The sequence below is a fragment of the Pteropus vampyrus genome, unplaced genomic scaffold (assembly GCF_000151845.1).
Source record: "Pteropus vampyrus isolate Shadow unplaced genomic scaffold, Pvam_2.0 Scaffold81, whole genome shotgun sequence".
NCBI lineage: Eukaryota > Metazoa > Chordata > Mammalia > Chiroptera > Pteropodidae > Pteropus > Pteropus vampyrus.
The window spans coordinates 3,286,292-3,305,082 of NW_011888862.1; the positions used below are offsets into that span (position 1 = coordinate 3,286,292).

Consider the following 18,791-nt stretch of genomic DNA (forward strand, 5'->3'; position numbering starts at 1 on the left):
TACACTGATGCCAGAGGGAGTCGCAGAGGTGAGCTCGTATCCTTTCCCCCTTTAAAAACACCTGCTTTCTTCTTGATGCATATGGTCCAAATATATACTCGTTTCATCCAACGCCGACCTCAAACACTACTGTCCAACCAAACTTCGTGTGATGATGGAAGTGTTCCATTCGGTGCCACCCATGTGGCTGGAGAGCACCTGAAATGTAGCCAGTGTAACTGAGAAACTGCATTTTCAATTTTATTTTAAGTTAAATGTAAACGTCACATGTGGCTACTGGCTATTGCATTGGACAGTGCAGACATCAAACATTTCCATCACTGAAGAAAGTTGTATTAGACAGCATTGTTCCTCCAGAAACAAGCCTTGAGGCAGGGTTTAGAATTTTTTTAGAAGGGTAAGGGAGTGAGAAAATGAGACAAGAAAGGAAGGCAGCCAGAAAAGAGCATGTCCACACTGTAGGCACCTGGGAATCGAGGGGTGCAGGGAACTCTGGGAATCAGTGCAGAGCACACACTGATGATCTCAGAATCATCCTGCCCAACAGGTAATGGACTCGGTGCATTTCTCCACCAATTCCTGTCAGTCACTGACTGAGGGTTGCTCCTGGGGGGGGGTGTTAATTCTCAGGTACTTCTACCTGTCCAGAGCATGGGCTGAGAAGGCTCTGTGGCCAGAGGGAGCCTTCGGGCCCAAGTCACAGAGGGCAGTGGTTGGGGTTGGCAGGGCATGAGTGCCTGGGCACCGACAGGACCTCCGACTCCTGACTCCCATTCTGCTCTCCAGATACAACCGCAACATTTCACACATATCCTTAGAGACATTTTTGCATATATAAATATAAATACATATAACACATGTAAATATGTTTCTTTTTTCTTCATTTATACAAATGGGATCATTCCATACACACTCTTCTGCACTTTGCTTTTTGTACTTAATAGTGTATCCTGGAGATATTTGCTTGTGGTCATTTCTTTACTTTCCTCCGCTTGGCTATCTTTATCATGAGAAAGTTCAGAATTAGAGAAAATGAGCTGTGATGGCTTGGCTGAAAGAAAGATTTGGATTTGCATATGCATTTGAAAAGCAAGCTGTTTGTTGAGACTGCACAGTTTGGTTCAAGGCATTTCAGGATGGTGCCATTTTTCTGTTAAAAACAAATGGGAATTTGCTTGGTGATAAATTCAGGCAGTGTGTGGGCTGATTAGACAATGGAATATACAATCAATGGATTAGCCTCCTAGGATGACTGCAGTAGCAGAAGGCAGCTGTCTCCGGGAGGCAGCAGGAGTCCCTCAGGTTCAGGCCCCAGCTCCGCCACTGACTTGCTGTGTGACTGTTGAAGACTCCTGACCCCTCACGGCCTGTTTTCTTGTCTATTAGGTGAGAATGGTAATGCCTATTCTACCTTCTGTCAGTGGGTTAGATGCCTGGACCACCAGGGGTTGCAAACCCAACTGCCTTCAGGAGCTACTCGATCAAGTACGTGAATCAAGTGAAAGTGCTTTAAGTAATAGGGAGCAGTGGGAACTACAGCTAAAAGAATAAGCCCCCATCTCTCAGGTTTAAACTTTAAACAAATACTATCCTTGCCAAATAAAACATGTCTGTGGGCTACTTGCGGCCCTTCAGCAAGAGTGCGCATCGTATACACTGGACTTATGATTTCCTCACAGAGGAGATGGCCTTGCTGTGACCGCTGACTCCGTCTCACCCCTGTTGACTCTTTCAGCAGTCCCTCTCTGCATCAGTCAGGAGAAGCTAGGCTGGGCTGTGGGATCGACCCTAAAATATCAGTGGCTTTAAACAGCAAAGGTTTATTTCTTGCGCATATTACATGTCCCTTGTGGGACTACTTTACCACATGGGCAACTGGATGCTGCCCTCCACATTCTTGGCCACGCAGCCTGATGGGGCTCACCATCCAGGGCCTCATATCGTCCAAATGCTGGCACTACTGGGGCTTAATAAAAAGAAGGACAAGTTGTGCACAGGCTCTTAAAAGATTCTGCTTTTATCTCATTGGCCAAAGCAAGTCACGTGAGTTGGGTACCCTCAAGGGTAGTCCTATGCTGTCTGGAAGGAGGACTGAAAATATCTGTTTACAGCACTGATGAGGCACACACTCCTTCAGACATCCAACCAACTATGCATATTCCTTTTACTTCTATAGTTCACTGGACATGGACATTCAGCATCTGACTAACCTCCTTATCTCATAGTTTTGTAAGCTTAAGGTTGACATTCACTGAGCCTACAGGCTGTTTCTTCTTTGTTGCCATGGCACTCAATGTATGAGCCCAATAAAGCCAGAGCAGTGGCATAGTGGTGGGACTGTCCCTTTTCTAGCTTCTGCTGAAATAAGGGATCCTCAGCTTGGGGTCCATTCTCTGGCAGTCTTTTTAAAAAGCTTTTATTTTTTTTTAAGAGCAGTTTTAGGTTTACAATAAAATTAAGAGAAAGGTATAGAAATTTCCCATATACTCCCTGCCCCCACACATGCATAGCTTCCCCCATTATGAACATCACTCACCAGAGTGGTACATTTTTTTTTTTTAATCAAAGGTAAACCTACACTGACACATCATAATCACCCAAAGTCCATAGTTTACTTAGGGTTCACTCTTGGTATTATGCAGTCTATGAGTTTGGACAAATGTATGATATAGATCCATCATAATATCACACAGAGTATTTTCACTGCCCTAAAAATCCTCTCTGCTCTATTTATCCCCCTTCCCAACCCCAGCAACCACTGATCTTATTATTGTGTTGTTTTTTCCAGAAGGACATAGTTGGAATCCTACAGTATATAACTTTTCAGATGCGCTTCTTTCACTTAGTAATATGCATTTAAGTTTCCTCCATGCCTTTTCATGGCTAGGTAGCTCAGTTCTTCTTAGCACTGAATAACATTCCATTGTCTGGCTGTACCACAGTTTATTTACCCATTGAACTACTGATTGGGCATCTTGGTTGCTTCCAAGCTTTAGCAATTATGAATACAGCTGCTATAAATATCTGTGTGCAGGTTTTTGTGTAGACATGAGTTGTCAACTCCTTTAGGTAAATACCAAGGAGTATGATTGCTGGATTGTAGAGTAAGAATATGCTTAGTTTTGTAAGAAGTTTTCAAACTGTCTTCCAAAGTGACTATATCATTTTGCATTCCCACCAGCAATGAATGAGAGTTCTTGTTGCTCTACATCCTTGCCAGCATTTGGTGGTGTTGGCGTTCTGGGTTTTGGCCACTCTAATAGGTGTTTAGTGGTATAGCATTGCTATTTTAATTTGCATTTCCCTGATGACATATGATGTGGAGTGTCTTTTCATATGCCTATTTCCCATCTGTATATCTTCTTTGTTGAGGGTTTTTGCATATATGTTCATAAGAGATATTGGTCTGTATTTTTTCTTTTCTTGTAGTGTCATTGGTTTTGGTATCAGAGCAATGTGGACTCACAGAATGAGTTAGGAAGTATTCCTTCTGTTTCTATTCTCTGAAAGAGACTGTGAAGACTTCGTATGATTTCTTTTAATGTTTGCTGGAATTCACCAGTGAACTCATCTGGCCTGGTGCTGTTTCAGAAGGTTATTAATTATCGATTCAATTCCTTTAGTAGCTATAGGCCTGTTTGGACCATCTATTTCTTTTTGTGTGGGCTTTGGAAGATTGTGTCTTTCAAGGAATTAGTCCATTTCATCTAGGTTATCAAATTTGTGGGCATAGAGTTGTTCATAGTACAGCTGAATTTGAACAATGTGGGTTTGAACTGCACAGGTCAATTGAAAGAAACCCATATCTAAGTGGAACTGTGCAGTTCAAACCTGTGCTGTTCAAGGGTCAACTGCATTCCTTTATTATCCCTTTAATTTCCGTGGGCCCTATAGTGATGTGCCCTCTTTCGTTTCTGATATTAGTAATTTGTACCTCTCTCTTTTCTTTGTTCCTATTTTTAGTTTCCATTTTTTTTCCTGCCTTCTGTGGTTTTAATTAAGCATTTTATGTAATTTCATTTTCTCTCCTTTTTTAGTATGTCAATTATACTTTTAAAACTTTTTTCAGTAGTTGCTCTACGGTTTGCAATATACATTCACAACTTATCCAAGTCTACTTTCAAATAACACCATACCGTTTCGCAGGTAGTATGAGAACCTTATCATAACAAAATATTCTCAATTCCTCCCTCTTGTTCCTTGGACCATTGCTGTCATTCATTTCTCTTATATATAAGCATACATAAGCATAACATATATATACACACATAGATATGCACATATCTAAGACATATACACAAGCATATATAATTAAATACATTGTTGCTATTATTATTTTCAAAAAACTTATCTGTTAGATCAATTAGGAATAAGTAAAATAAAAAGTAAAAACTACAAGTAAAATAACCTTATACCATACACAAAAATCAGCTGACGATGTGTTAAACACTTGGATGTAAGATTGAAACCATAAAACTCCTAGAAGAAAACATAGGCAGTAAGTTCCTTGACATTGGTCTTGGCAATGATTTTTTTTGGATTCGACACCAAAACCAAAGGCAACAAAAGTAAAAATCAATAAGTATGGGTACATCAAACTAAAAAGCTTCTGCACAGCAAAAGAAACCATCAGTGAAATGAAAAGGCAATCTACGGAATGAGAGAAAATATTTGCAGATCATATATCTGATAAGGGGTTAATATCCAAAATATATAAAGAACTCATACAACTCAAAAGAAAAAAAATGTGATTAAAAAATAGGCAAAGACTTGGAACATTTTCCCAAAGAAGACATACAAGTGACCATCAGGTAGATGAAAAGGTGCTGGACATCACTAGTCATCATGAAATACAAATCAAAAGCACAATGAGATATCACCTTACATCATTCATAATGGCTATTATCGAAAAGACAAGGAATGACAAGTATTGGCGAGGATGCAGAGAATAAGTACCCCTGTGAATGGTTGGTGGGAATATTAATTGGTACAACTACTATGGAAAATGATATAGATGTTTCTCAAAACATTAAAAAGAGAACTATATTTCACTATATTTAAAAATAGAACTACATAATCCAGCAATCCCACTTTTGGGGATATATCCAAAGGAAATGAAAACAGGATCTTGAACAGATATCTGCACTGCCATGTTCACTGCACCATTTTTCACAACAGTCAAAACATGAAAACAACATATGTGTCCATCAACAGACGAATGGATAAGAATATGTCATATAAATATACAATGGCATATTATTCTTATTATTCTGCCACAAAAAGGAAATCCTGCCATTTGCAACATGGGTGGACCTTGAGGGCATTGTGCTAAGCCAATAAGTCAGACAGAGAAGGACAAATACCGCATGACCTCACTTATATATGAAATGTAACAACCAAAACATCATAGCTACAGAGAACTGATTGGTGGTTACCAGAGACAGGGAGTTGGCGGTGGGCAAAATGGGTAAATGTGGTCAAAAAGCAAAAACTTCCAGTTACAAGATAAAGAAGCCCTGGGGATGTAGTGTCCAGCATGGTAACTACACTTAACAATCTGTATCGTATATCTGAAAGTTGCTAAGAGAGTTTCCTTAAAAGTTCTGGTCACAAGAAAAAAAATTGTAACTGTGTAGTGCTGGATGTTAACTAAACTTACTGTGGTGATCATTTTGCAGTATATGCATATACCAAATCAATATGCCGCACACCTAAAACTAATGCAATGTCATACATAGATTATATCTCAATAAAAATATTTAAGAAAAAATTTTAAAGTAAAATAAGAAGTGAAAAGAAAATTTAAAGTAAGACCCAAACTGGAATTTAGCTTCCAAAAGAGATATCTCACAGACTAAAAAGACATTGTTAAATGATAGGTTTTATTTCCTACTTTATAATTAGCTAAAGTTTTCAAATGACCGTATTTCAGAATTCTTTTTTAGCCTATGGTTAGGTCTCATCCCTTTGACCTAAATGACTGTATCGCTAATCACCATCCATGTTGTGGGATGTGCTACAGCACTCCCCAAAGAACCTTACCTGTAACTTTGCAAAACGAATATACTCAAACATTGCCAGTTTTTACTTAGGGCAGAACAACTCCATAAGTCCCCCTTGGACTTGTATACACAGATATCTTCAAGCAAGAGTGGGGATGTAAATCATAGCCTAATTTCTCTTTCCTACCGAGATTCTATTTTATTTAAAATCTCTTTTTTACACTAGTTAGAATCCTGCTTTGTTAGCCAAGTACTTGTGCATGTCTGACCTTGCAGAAGCTGGGGTGGACTGCAGCATACTAATGAAGGGAATTAGAAGTAGTTTACAAAGCTTGCTGGCTCCTCATTTCTCTGTGATCACCTCCACCTCCTACCACTTGCTGGGAGAGTGGAGATTTTCAGTTCAGGTGGAATAAGTGCTCTGAAATGCTGTGCCCAGAGGAATGAGCAAACAGGCAAATGTTTCCAAACTACTTGAAGGTTTAAAAAAAATGTTCCAGAAAAAAAATCTTATCAAGATATGTAAAGAAAATTTTTTTTTTTTTTTAAGAAACCACCAGTCATGTTCGAATTTGACAAAATTACATAAGAAGCTGTTAGTGTTTTCTTCAGGATAGAAATGAATTACTTAACATATCCATACTACCTTGAACGATACAATTGCATTAAAATAACCAAACTTTGAAATGAAGAAAAAGAATAAGAAAAACAAGTTTTTATTTTACCTTCATTTATTCCTTCTTTGCTCCTCTTCCTTTATGTAGACCTGAGTTTCCGACCTGTATTATTTTCCTTCTCTCTAAAGAACTTCTGTTAACATTTCGTGCAAGGCAGGTCTACTGGCAACAAAGTCCCTCAATTTTGGTTTGCTTGAGAAAGTCTTTATTTTTCCTTGACATTTGAAAGATAATTTCACCAGGTACAGCATTCTAAGTTGGTGTTTTTTGTTTTTTGTTTTTTTTTCTTCTCAGCACTTTAAATATTCACTCCGCTCTCACTTGCGTGGTTCTGAGAATTCGGATGTAATTCTCACCTTTGTTCCTCTATAGATGTTTTCTCCTCTGGCTTCCTTCAGGATTTTTTCTTTATCATTGATTTTCTATAATTTGAAATGATATGCCAAGGTGTAGGGGGTTTTGTTTGTTTGTTTTTGGCATTTATCGTGCTTGGTTCCTCCGAGTTTCCTGGATCTGCTTGGTATCTGACATTAATTTGGGGGAAAATCTCGGTCATTGTTTTAAATATTTCTTCTGTTCCTTCCTCTCTTCTCCTCTGTTACACCTTTTGTAGTTGTCCCAGTCTTTGGATATTATGTTCTACTTTTTTCTAGTCTTTGTTCTCTGCATTTTGGTGTTTAAGGATTCTACTGATATATCCTCCAGCTCAGAGATGATTTTCCTCAGCTGGGTTCAGTCTGCTAATAAGCTCGTCAAAGGCAGTCTTCATTTCTGTTAGTGTTTTTGATCTCTAGCATTTCTTTGTGGCTCTTAGGATTTCCATCTCCGTTTACATTGCTCATCTGTTCTTTCATGTTGTCTACTTTATCCATTGGAGCCTTAAGCATGTTAATCACAGTTGTTTTAAATTCTGGCTCTGATAATTTCAACTTCCCTGCTACGTCTGGTTCCGATGGTTGTTTCTTCAAACTGTGATTTTTGCTATTCGTATGCCTTGTAATTTTTTTCTTGCTAGCCAGACACAATGTACCAGGTAAAAGGAACTGCTATAAATAGGCCTTTAGCAATGTGGTGGGTCAGGTGCGGGAAAGGGAAGCCTTCTATAGTCCTATGATTAGGTCTCCATCTTTTAGTGAGCTTGTGTCTCTGGACTCCAAACTTCACAAGTGCTTTTCATTTTTTCGCTCCCCCTTTAGGTGATACAGGATGGTTGGAGTTGGGTGTTTCCTATCCCCATGTCGGCTAGGCTCTGATAATCCCCAGCAGGTTAGGCTCTGGTTAACTAGTTTCCCCTGGGGCTAGGCCTCATTAAGAAAAACACAGTGCTCTGGCATATTTCAAAATGGTCCCATTTCCCCTCTCCCTGCTGGAAACTGGAGGAGATTTTTCTCCAATATTTACCGTGGGAATCTGGTCAAGCTCTTGGAGATAAATCTCACAATATTGTTGAGGCCCCTCCTATGACTGGGACCCCCTGTGTTTTTAACTCTCAGAGTTGTCTACGCTGGGCCTCCAGCAGTTTGTCAATTACAGTTCACGTTTCCTGTCTCAGCACTGGTTCCCACGGTGGTTTCGGCTCATGAGCCTCCGCTGTGGTAAGCTGTGACTCCTTATGTTCCCTGCTCTCCAGTCTTGGGGGCAGCAGTTTACTCTGCATCCTCCCTTCTTAAAGATCCTAGAAGAGTTGTTGATTTTTCATTCCGTTTAGCTTTTTACTTGTTAGGATGGAGGGGCGCCTCCCAAGCTCCTTATGAGTGGAACTAGTCTCTGGTAGTTTTTCATCTCAACAAATAAATAGAAGGTATACGTGCATATACTTTAAAAGTCAAATAAATAATGATGCAAGATTTAGATTAAAAAAAAAAGTCGTGGTCTCAACTCTATCATTCCACAGCTGATTCTACTCCCTAGAGGCCACCATTTTCAGGTTGTGATAAGTGCTATGGGGAAAATGAAGCCAACAGAGAGGTTAAGGAGTGCCCTCCTGCTGGAGAGGATTGCAATTTTAAATTGAAAAATGCAAAATCCTGGGTGCAGTGTGCCAGGCTGCTCTGGATCACCGCCTCCATTCTATTGATGTAGAGGAATCCCCTGGGGGTCTTGTTAAGATGCAGATTCCGACTCAGCAGATCTGGGGTGGAATTCGAGACACTGTATTTCTAATGAGCTCCCTCCCAGTTGATGCAGATGCTGCTGGTCTACGGACTGCACTTTGAGTAGCGAGGTCCTAGAAAGAGTTAGATCAGTGGGGCTGGAGCGAAATGAGAGAGTGGGCAAGTATACTGAACCGATGTCAGAAAGATTACAGGGGACCAGATCTTGCCATGCCTTAAGGCAACTGTCAGGACTTCAGCCGTTAGTGTAAAGGAGAGGGGAGCAGAGGAGTGATGGGATCCGGCTTATGGTTCAAAAGCATCTGTGTACGAGCTGTTTTGAGAATAGATTGTAGGAGGCCAAGGCAGTTAGGAGGCCACTGAATGAATCCAGGTGAGAGATGGTGTGCTCTGGAAACGGAGGCAGCAGTGGGAGTGTGGGAAGTAGTTAGCGCCAACCGGATCTCTAATGGATCGGTCAGAGGACCGAAAGAGAAGAGTTGCTTGAGCACCTGGAAGGATGGAGTTGCTATTTCTACCCCATCTCTCACAGCCGTCTTTTCTCTCCAGTTCCACTGCCACTTCTCTAGTCAAGCCCCATTAATTCTCATCACTGTAATCGCCTTCAAATAGATACTGCAAACGTCTTCCTGAAAAATGGCTTTGTTCAGTCCAGGCCTTTGTAAAGACCTTGCAGTTGCTTAGAGTTCATAGTCCAGCAGGGAGGACTATTTATAAACCGGCCCTTTCCCACACGGCTGGGTCGTCACCCCCCTTCACAAACCCATTATTCTAGCCCAGGGCTTCACGACCTTCTCCCCATCACGGTGTACCCGCTATGGAGGATGAAGAGCTGTGGGATATTTGCAAGTCGTGGCACGGCTGCCCTAACACCACCAAGTTGTCTCCCATTCAAACGCTTGAATCCACTTTCGTGGATTATATTTGAAACAAGGAAACCATTTGCAAACTGTCCTTTACTGTCCCTTCACTGTTGTTATCACGTTGCTTGCATCAGTGCTACTCAACTTAAAAGTCCGTGAGCCGGCAGCATCAGCACCACCTGAGAGCTTAATAGAAATGCAAGTTCATGGGCCTCGCTCCAAACTCCTGAATCAGGAATCTGTGCTTTAGCAAACGCCCCAGGTGATCGTTACACATGCTAAAGTTTGAGATGTAGTGGATAACACCACTTCCCTACACCGTATTTGAGAACAGCTCAGCCCTGGCTGCACGTTAGGATTACCTGGAGTTTTCAACTCACGGTGCCGAGGCCCCTGCTGCCGGCGACTCTGATTTAATTGGCTGGAGCAGGATCCAAGTGATTCTAACGTGCAGCCAGGTCTGGGGACCCTGGGAGTCTGGCAGATGGGTCTACGTTCTGTTTCCAATACACAACCATATTTTCTGCCTTTTGCCGGCCGCCCTACCTGGTGTGTGTGTCTGTGCCATCCGCATGTTGCCAAATCTATCCATTCTTAGGAACAGACCGAGCCCATACACGGCTTCTTCTCAAATGGGTCTCTGATCCTTTCATTCTGTCAATTTCCAAAGCCACGCTACGTTGTTACTTTTTAAAAATGATACTTCCTTCATTCAATGAAAAAGTGTTTCTCAAACTGGGTCCTATGGAGAGTATTAGTGTTCTGTCATGTGCTAGTATCTATTGTGGAACAACTGTTCTTTGGCCAAAAAATAAAAATTGAGAAATATTACATATCACATGATTTCTGCCCACCTCTCCAGGTTTTTCTCCTGTGCCTAAACCATAGCTTCTCAAATCTTATTTTATTATATTTTTTACTTATTACATTTTCTTTAATGGAGCTGAAATTCATGTAATACAAAAGTAACCGTTTAAAAGCGAACAAATCAGTGACATTTAGTACATTCACAGTGTTCTATAACCCCCACTTCTATCTAGTTTTGAAATATTTTCATCACCTCAAAAGGAAAGCCTGCATCCATCAGCAGTCGCTCCCCATTTGCACCCAAGCCCCAGACACTAGGCTTGTTATTTCTTCTTACTTTGAACCCATTTGCTGATCAGAAAATTGGAGATCAGGCTTCATCGGGTTGTTGGGAGAAACAAGGCAGGTAATATGTGAAAACTGTCCAGCACGTGACACACTGGGTTCCCAACGAACGTCAGAGCCTTACCCACTCACCTTTGGTCTTCTCATCCTGGTATCCGAGGTGTCAGATTCCACAGCACTCAAAAGAAGAAAAAAGGCTTTGTAAATTTTCTTTAGCAAAATTAAAATATATCTTCCTCCTTATAAAGGTGGCATTAGAATTACATATAAATACAATGAGCAAAAATCAATACTGAATTTCCGTTTTATTTTAAAACGCCTCTTATTTTAGAATTATTTTAGATTTATAGAAAAGTAAAGGTCGTACAGAGTTCTTATACACCTTTGTCCAGTTTCCCATATTGTTAACGTTTCACATAACTATGGTACATTTGTCAAAACTAAGAAGTTAATATTGGCACATTTCTATTAAATAAAACTATAGACTATCTGGATCTCACAGTTTTCCCACTAATGCCCTTTTTCTGTTTCAGGATTCAATCCAGGATCCCACACTGCAATTAGTCATCACGTCTCCTTAGTGCCTTTTGTGAGTTTCTAGCTTTCCTTGCTTTTCACGACCTTGACGGTTTGAAAGAGTACTGGTCAGGTATTTTGTACACGGTCCCTCAACTTAGGTTTATCTGATGTTTTTCTCATAATTAGACTGGGGTTATAGGTTTGAGATGACCAGAGGTGAAGCGCCCTTCTCATCACATCAGATTACATTCGGTAGCACATGGTACCCACAGAATTTATCACTGGTGATGTTAACCCCGAGATCATGTGGTGTCTGCCAGGTCTTTCCACTGAAAGTTCTTTTCCCCTTTCTAAACTCTGTTCTTTAGAAGTGAGTTACTATTTTAGCCCCTACGCAGTGAGGAGGGAGGATATGGTCCGCCTCCTAGAGGAGGCAAGATCTACAGGTGTTATTTACAACTCATCTATAAGGAAGATTTGTCTCTTCTTTCCATTTATTATTCACTTATCAGTATGGACTTATATTTCTTTTATACTTTGGGTTATAACCCAATACTACGTTATATATTTCGTCGCTGAAATTGTTCCAGTTTGGTCACTGGGAGCTCTTTCAGATTGGCTCCTGTGTCCCTTAGACACGCTCCATCCTTTTTTGTCCCCCTCAGTATCTTAGATTTTGATGTAGTATTTGGTTTCATTCCCCACCTATCCACTGAGGTTGCTCTAAGATCCTTGAGATTACAATGGTTTCTAGATTGTCAGGCTAAAGTCTACTTTTCTGTTTTTAATTTACCAGATCTATAACAATACTGTTAACCAGACCTTTCGGTGACAATACTATTAAACTCTTACCTTCGAATTCCATTTCATTTTCTAAAACTTTGCTATGGAATTTTCAAACTTAAAGCTAGAGAAAAAAGCATATTGAAACTCTATGTATCCTTCTCCCAGCTTCGACAATTCTCAATATTTTGCTGATCTTGTTTCAACTGTCACCCTTCTCATGCTCTGCCACCGGAAGACTTTAAAGTAGCGTTCCTCAACCTTTTTGGCACAGGGACTGGTGCTCTTATGAGAATCTAATGCCTGATGATCTGAGGTGGAGCTGAGGCGGTGATGCCAGCGCTGGGGAGCGGCTGCAAATACAGATGAAACTTCGCTGGCTAGCCTGACGCTCACCTTCTGCTGTGTGGCCTGGTTCCTAACAGGCCACGGACAGGTACCAGTCCGTGCGGCCTGGGGATTGAGGACCCCTGCTGGACATCCAAGACAGCATATGAGTTCAACTCTAAGAGTTCAGTGTCTTTAACAGATAAGAACTTTTTAAAAAACACAACACAAAACAGCTATTATACTTAACAAATCTAGTAATTCTTCAATATCCTCTAATACTCAGTCCATATTCAAATTCCCCCCAATTTTAATAATTAACTTGTTCACATTCAGACCCATACAAAGTCTACACATTACAGCTCAGAAAAGTCCCTCCTCTCTGCCATCACCTCTTCTCCCACACACTTTTTAAAAGTCTATTTGTTGAAAAAACTGCGTTTTCTGTCCTATGAAATTTCCCTCATTCTAGATTTGGCTGATTCTATCTTCAGTGTTTTAACATGTTAGTCTGCTCCCTGAACTTCCTGTAAATTGGTACTTAATTAGATTCTGTTACATATATATATATATTATATATATTTATCTAATGTTAAATATGTTTACATATATATTATATACATATTTTATATATATATAAAGTTATATACAAATATTTGCAATATATTTGCGATATATGGATCTCAGTATCTATCTATATCAATATATACATATTTGCAAAAATATTTCACTGCTGGTGAAGTCAACTTCCTAATGCAGAAATAGAAGGCATAGTAGAAGCTATACTGTCTGGTTGTCTCACTTACCATTTTCCCTTTTGAGACATCTCTGGCTCCTGGATCTCCTCCTCTTTGTCTTTGCCATTTTCTTCTTGGTTCCCCTCAGACTCCTCTTCACCTGTGTTTTGAAGTCATTGTTCTTCAGGGCCCACTGTCACGGGTCCATTTTCCCTAGTCTATAAATGGTCCCTTTTCCCATATTCCTAAGGCTACAAACATTAAAGTCTGTATTTTGGATGCAGACCCTCTCCACAAAGTTGCAAACCCAAATCTCCAGCAACTTACAGGATGCCACTAGACGTCCTATGAGCTTTGCAAACTCACTGTGTCCCAAATACAATTAATTATCCTTCTTCCCCAACAGGTTTCTCATTGTTTTCTTTACCTCAATGACCAGAACCACCATCCAAGACAGAATCCTGAGCCATCCTAGATTTTTCCTCACCTGTCCCAAATCGCCAAGCCACAAAATGTCTATTTCCTCAACATCCTAAGTGTGTCCCCTCTCCTTGCTGCTACAGCCTCAGTTCTAAAATTCAGATGAAGAGTGCGAATGCATTATCCAGAGTCACACACTACTGAACTGAGCTAGGACTAAAACCTAACCCCAAGCTCCGGCATGGAGCACACTGGAATCCTGCAGGCTGTGACAGGCTTGATTCTTCGCTGTGCTTTGCATACATCGTGCTTTACGTATATTGTCAGTATGGTTGTAGAGGCTGAATTTGGCAGGACGAAGCAGCTAAAAAGTGGGGCGTTTAGGAGTCGGAATATCTGGGTTTGACACTCCCTCTCATCACGGAAAGAGAACAATAGTTGGTTAATTTCTGTGCTTTGGTTTCCTCTTCTACAAAATTGGATTAAAATTTCTACGCCCCTTTTCTGAAATCCCCAAAGCTCTGAAAACTGGGGGTTGTTGTTTTTATTTTGTTTAAAATAATTTATTTGGCAGCCAAACCTGACTTGACTCTAAGGATTTGATGACAAAACCTGCCCTGCACGGAATTAAAAGTACAACATCTGAATTCCGAAATGCACCTGACCTAAGTGTTTTGGAAAACAGGTTGTGTCCCCATAATAGTTACTTCATAGGTCTGTCATGGGTTGATTGCTAAAGAAATTAATATTTGTAAAACTACTAGAGCAGTATATGGCCCATAGTAGTCCCTATATAAATGTTTGATAAATTAATGTTTCATGTTAACAGTTAACCCTAGAAATGAAGTGAAAAATATACTATTTTACGTCAGAATGAAGATTGATGAATGTGGGGGTCTCTATCAAAGCTGGGTTCCTACCATAGCCTTTCTGTTATAAAGAAATTAAACATCAGAGACAGAAAAACCCCTTATGAGTGGCACTCGCATCTCTCCCTGCTCAGAACTAATCATTATTCTGAAGCTGGTGTGTGTGTGTCATTTGCATGCAAGTTTCTCGATTTTATGTATGCATCCATGGTATGTATTTTTTAAGAACTACACGATCTGGTCCCAAATGTCAATAGTGCTGAGGCCGAGAAGCCCCACCCTCATCTCTCTCTCTCAAGCTCCCGTAGCTCCTGTGCGAGCCTCTGGCGGTGCATGTATTGCAATTATCATCACTGCACACCTGCCTGCCTCTCCTCCTAGAATGCCAGGTCCCTGGGGGCAGAAACTATGATTTAGCTAAGTGGAATGGAAAGGAGTCAAAAATTTGCTGAATAAATGAACAAATCATAGGTCCCTCATATCACAAATTATCCATGAGCCATCTGGGAGGAAGGACAGGGGAATGAGATGTGAGAAGCCAGAGCATCATCTAAAGAGCTGACAGGGAAAGATTTCTCCATATTTGGAAGAAGTTTCGTACCTAGGATTTTCACTGGCTCTGTGGCAATTTTTAAAGACAGGGAATAAACATCAACACGTATTGAATATTTCTCGTGTGGCCGGCACTGTGTTTTATAGGCACTGACTCAGTGTGGCCCTCGCAAGGACTTCATGCGGGGGAATCACTAATACCCACGTCAAGAGCAGGGAACACAGAAGCAACTGAGAGGTGAAAGTTAACTCCCACGGTCTGCAGTCACAGAGCCAGCAGGAGCGGGACCGGCATGGTGGTTTCTTTGGGGAAAGGTAAGAGAGCTTTTTGTAAAGAGAAACACTTCACTCTAAGAAGCTGATGCAATTAGAGGCTTTAGTTTGTATTTGTGCCTGAGTCACATCTATTCTCTATTTAGGCATATGAGTTTAAAATTAAAAAAGAGCACTACTAAAGATTTGAAAGTTTAGTCACGTGTCACCTCAGGGGAAGTCAATTCTGATTTTTGTCTGCAATACCCAAGCACAAATTGCAACTCCAGTAATAAAACGAGAGCTGGGAAAAATAAGCACCCGGGGCTCACGAAAGGAATGCATTTATCACAGGGCAGGAGCTGCAATGTGGAGCTCAGTGTTCTTAGGGAGAAACATGTCAATATTAAATCTTTTCACCAACCTCTGATGGATGTGCTAATCTTCTCAGGGCAACAAGGCTCACCCTGGCAACGCACTGTAATAACTTATTTAAAAGGCAGCTGGCTTTTTTAAATGGACGATTCCATCAATTCTTAGATTTTCATTCTCAGCAACGTATTCTCTTATCAAAACGCTATTCGCTATATATACAAAGTATGAGTTCGATTGTACCCTTTCTACAAGAGGAGACTGCAGAGGTGAGCAGGTTTGGGAATTACTGTTCTTTGCTCTCAGATCTGCCTGACGTTCAAGGCCTGTAGGGTTACCGAGATAACGCGAAGGTCAGACAGGTATTTTCATTCCGTTAGAGCGGGGGTCAACAAGGCCCATAGGCCGCATCTGGCCCAGGACCTGGTTTTATAAAGTCTTATTGGAACACGGTCACGCCCATCTGTTTACTTACCGTCTCCAGCTGCTTTCACGATGCAAGGGTGGAACTGAGGAGTCGTGACACAGTGTGGCCTGCAAAGCTGAAAAATATGACCTCTGACCCTCTACAGCACGTGGGAGAGAAGTGGCATTCGCCTCGCCATGTGCCTGGGTCATTCTCGGAGCGGGCTGAGGGAGTTGGAGTGGGAGAGCGCATCCGACTCATTTATGGCGTCTGCCTCATTCAGTGGGGTTACACATAGAGGAAAAGACAAACGACTAAATGGGATCCGTGAGAACTTTAATGACCTGAATGCCGCGGTTAATGTAAAAAGCAGTGTCATACATGAGATGATCATTTTATGTTAAATCTCTCATGTTGGTGACTGCACGCGCTTGCCGCTTCAAAGTGGCTGACCTATGACATCCACCCCCAGTGATGGGCCCCTCGGACTTTGGTGAACATGGCTGATTTCTCAGCGTAAAGAGTCCCCTTTCCCCGAGAAAACGCACAGGAGGAAATGGAAGAGAGCGAATCCCAAAGGGAGGGAGTGATGGCTGGGGACCCGGGGCTCAGAACTTCAGCGGAATGACCGGCCAGTATTTGGGCCGCTTTCGGTCACAGTACTTGTCAAAGCTCAGCTGCACGGCGGCCTCCATGGCCTGGATCTTGGCGGCGCTGTCCCCGTACAAGCGCTTCATCTCGGCCTGGCGCCGCTCGCCGGGCCGCTCAGAGGGGGGCTCCACGGAGCGGCGGGTGCTGTAGTACAGGTCGTGGTCGGCGTTCACGTAGTCCTCCAGGCGCGCCTCGTCCAGCTGCTGCTGCCGCCCTGAGAACGAGCCAACAACGGTGAACCGGGGTGACATCCATGCTGCCCGATGTGCCACGGGCGGCCCCCACGTCCCACAGCTTTCCCTGGGCCCGGCCATGGCAGCTGAGCTGCTCACTAGATTCTAAGGCCTGGCCCGCATGTTCTTATCCGCTTAGTTATGAAGCTCATCGCTCACTTATTTAGGTTATACACCGATACAAATGGCAAAAAGCCACGAGGAAACATGTCACCCCCAACCATCCAACCTCTGGAAGGAGCCCTGAAGATTCGGGAGAAAATGACACCAGCTGACTTCCTCCCTTCTTCTGCCCAGCGAGGAATGGCCCATGGTGCTCACTCGGTTTTAAACACAGCACCAGGCCCGCAGGAAAACACAACGCCTGCTGGAAAGGCTGGTGTTGCAGGAGGCAGGACCTCCCAGCACAAACAAGGTGCTGGGGGACGAACTCAGCCCTTTGGGAAGAGCTGCTGATTTGAGATAATCTGGAAAAGAGCAAGCACTGGTGACCGGGGAATGGCCGCGACAGTGAGTGAGTGAGTGACCCTTCCACACATCCAAAACACAACCCACACCGAGCGAGTCAACCCTTGCCGAACGTTAAAGGGCTGAGCAAGGGCAAGGCTGCAAACGGACGCGAAACCTCTGACGTCTGATCTTCCCGCTCCATTAACAAAGCTGAACCGTGTGTCGGAATGTGACTTTCCCGTCACTCCGCAGGTCACCTTAGGCTCGGTTCCACGTGCTATCGTTACATGCTTTCAGTCCTGCTCATTTAAACGGGTTCTTGTAAAGCAAGAAATATTTATTCAATTTATTCTCTCCTATTGTTTTTATTATAAAAGTACTGAAATAATTTTTGTTCTTATGTAAATAAGAAACGAAATATTGACAATGCTGAAGAACGTAAAATTTAGCCTACCTAGATTTTTATAACCCACTGTTAAGAACAAGAGAAACCGATAGTAAAATGCACACATCTGTAGCTACTATTGCTATCAAGAGAGATGTTACTAACGAGTGAAGATAGTTGTAGGGGATAAAACGAGGATATAAATCTTTGTTTCCTTCTTAAAAAAAAAAAATAGTAGTAGAAAGCAAGCTTAGTATGGAGGGGACCACAAAAGTGAGCAAATCAAGTGTGAACAGAAAGATATTTATGTGGCTATGCATAGTCACGCTCATAAATCCTGTTCTTCATAAGTTAACACCTTGGAGCTGGAGGAAGGACTTTTATAAACTTGGAAACATTATTAAAAATGTATGTGGCCATTTCTGTCTTGGCACATCTGCAGTTCATTTTCACATAAGGAAGCAATATACGGATATGCCAAATGGCTGTCAAAATAATGCCATGTAACTGTTACCTTATCCATGGAAAAGATAGAATTGACTTACTGTGAAACGCAGACCTAAAGCAAAATATTGACCTCATATGCAAATGAATGGGAGGTCAACAAGCATTTGTTTCTCATTTTTGGTCTTTCTGCCAAGTCTGGAACACAAGGATGTAAGGTGTTTAGTCCTCATGGGTGTTTAAATTCTACTGTCCCCTCCCCCTGCCGCGCCCTCCAAAGAATACTCTTCTGAAGGCTTGGCATTTCCTCATTAGCCAGGGACGACACAGTCACACCCATGACATCACCAGTCCTGGGGCTCTCCTTTCGCTGTTGGCCCGGAGGACATGGTCCCACGTGCGGGGGGGGGGCTGCTGGGGCCTCAGAGTGTCCGCATGTCGAGGGCAGAGGTTTCCAGATCACGGTCCTTTCACTCTCAAATTTGTCCTAAGGTTATCATCAGCTTTTCCAACAGATTCAGTGACATAATCGATGTTAAACTTCCTGTCTAAATCTGAGTCTCTGAGTTTAGAAGTTTTAATG

At 41.9% G+C, this 18,791-nt stretch overlaps 1 protein-coding gene across 20 annotated transcripts in view; it reads right to left on the minus strand.

Annotated features, from left to right (window-relative positions):
• Window positions 1-227: 227 nt before the first annotated feature.
• The window catches only part of GEMIN8 (gem nuclear organelle associated protein 8), a 34,654-nt gene continuing 16,090 nt past the window's right edge, over window positions 228-18,791 (minus strand). For 9 of the 20 annotated variants that reach the window (XM_011362951.2, XM_023532291.1, XM_011362945.2 and 6 more), the window contains 5 exons: window positions 16,709-16,910; window positions 16,115-16,173; window positions 13,244-13,334; window positions 10,941-10,986; window positions 6,717-8,619 (listed from right to left, as the gene is read on the minus strand). In XM_011362951.2, coding sequence (XP_011361253.2) covers window positions 8,587-8,619; window positions 10,941-10,986; window positions 13,244-13,334; window positions 16,115-16,173; window positions 16,709-16,910 — 431 coding nt within the window. In that variant the 3' untranslated portion in view covers window positions 6,717-8,586. Of the gene's footprint in view, window positions 1,967-6,716; window positions 12,647-13,243; window positions 13,335-16,114; window positions 16,182-16,360; window positions 16,911-18,791 lie in introns of those variants that run through there. The other 11 variants (XR_002781048.1, XM_023532299.1, XM_023532298.1 and 8 more) reach the window with 11 other exon arrangements.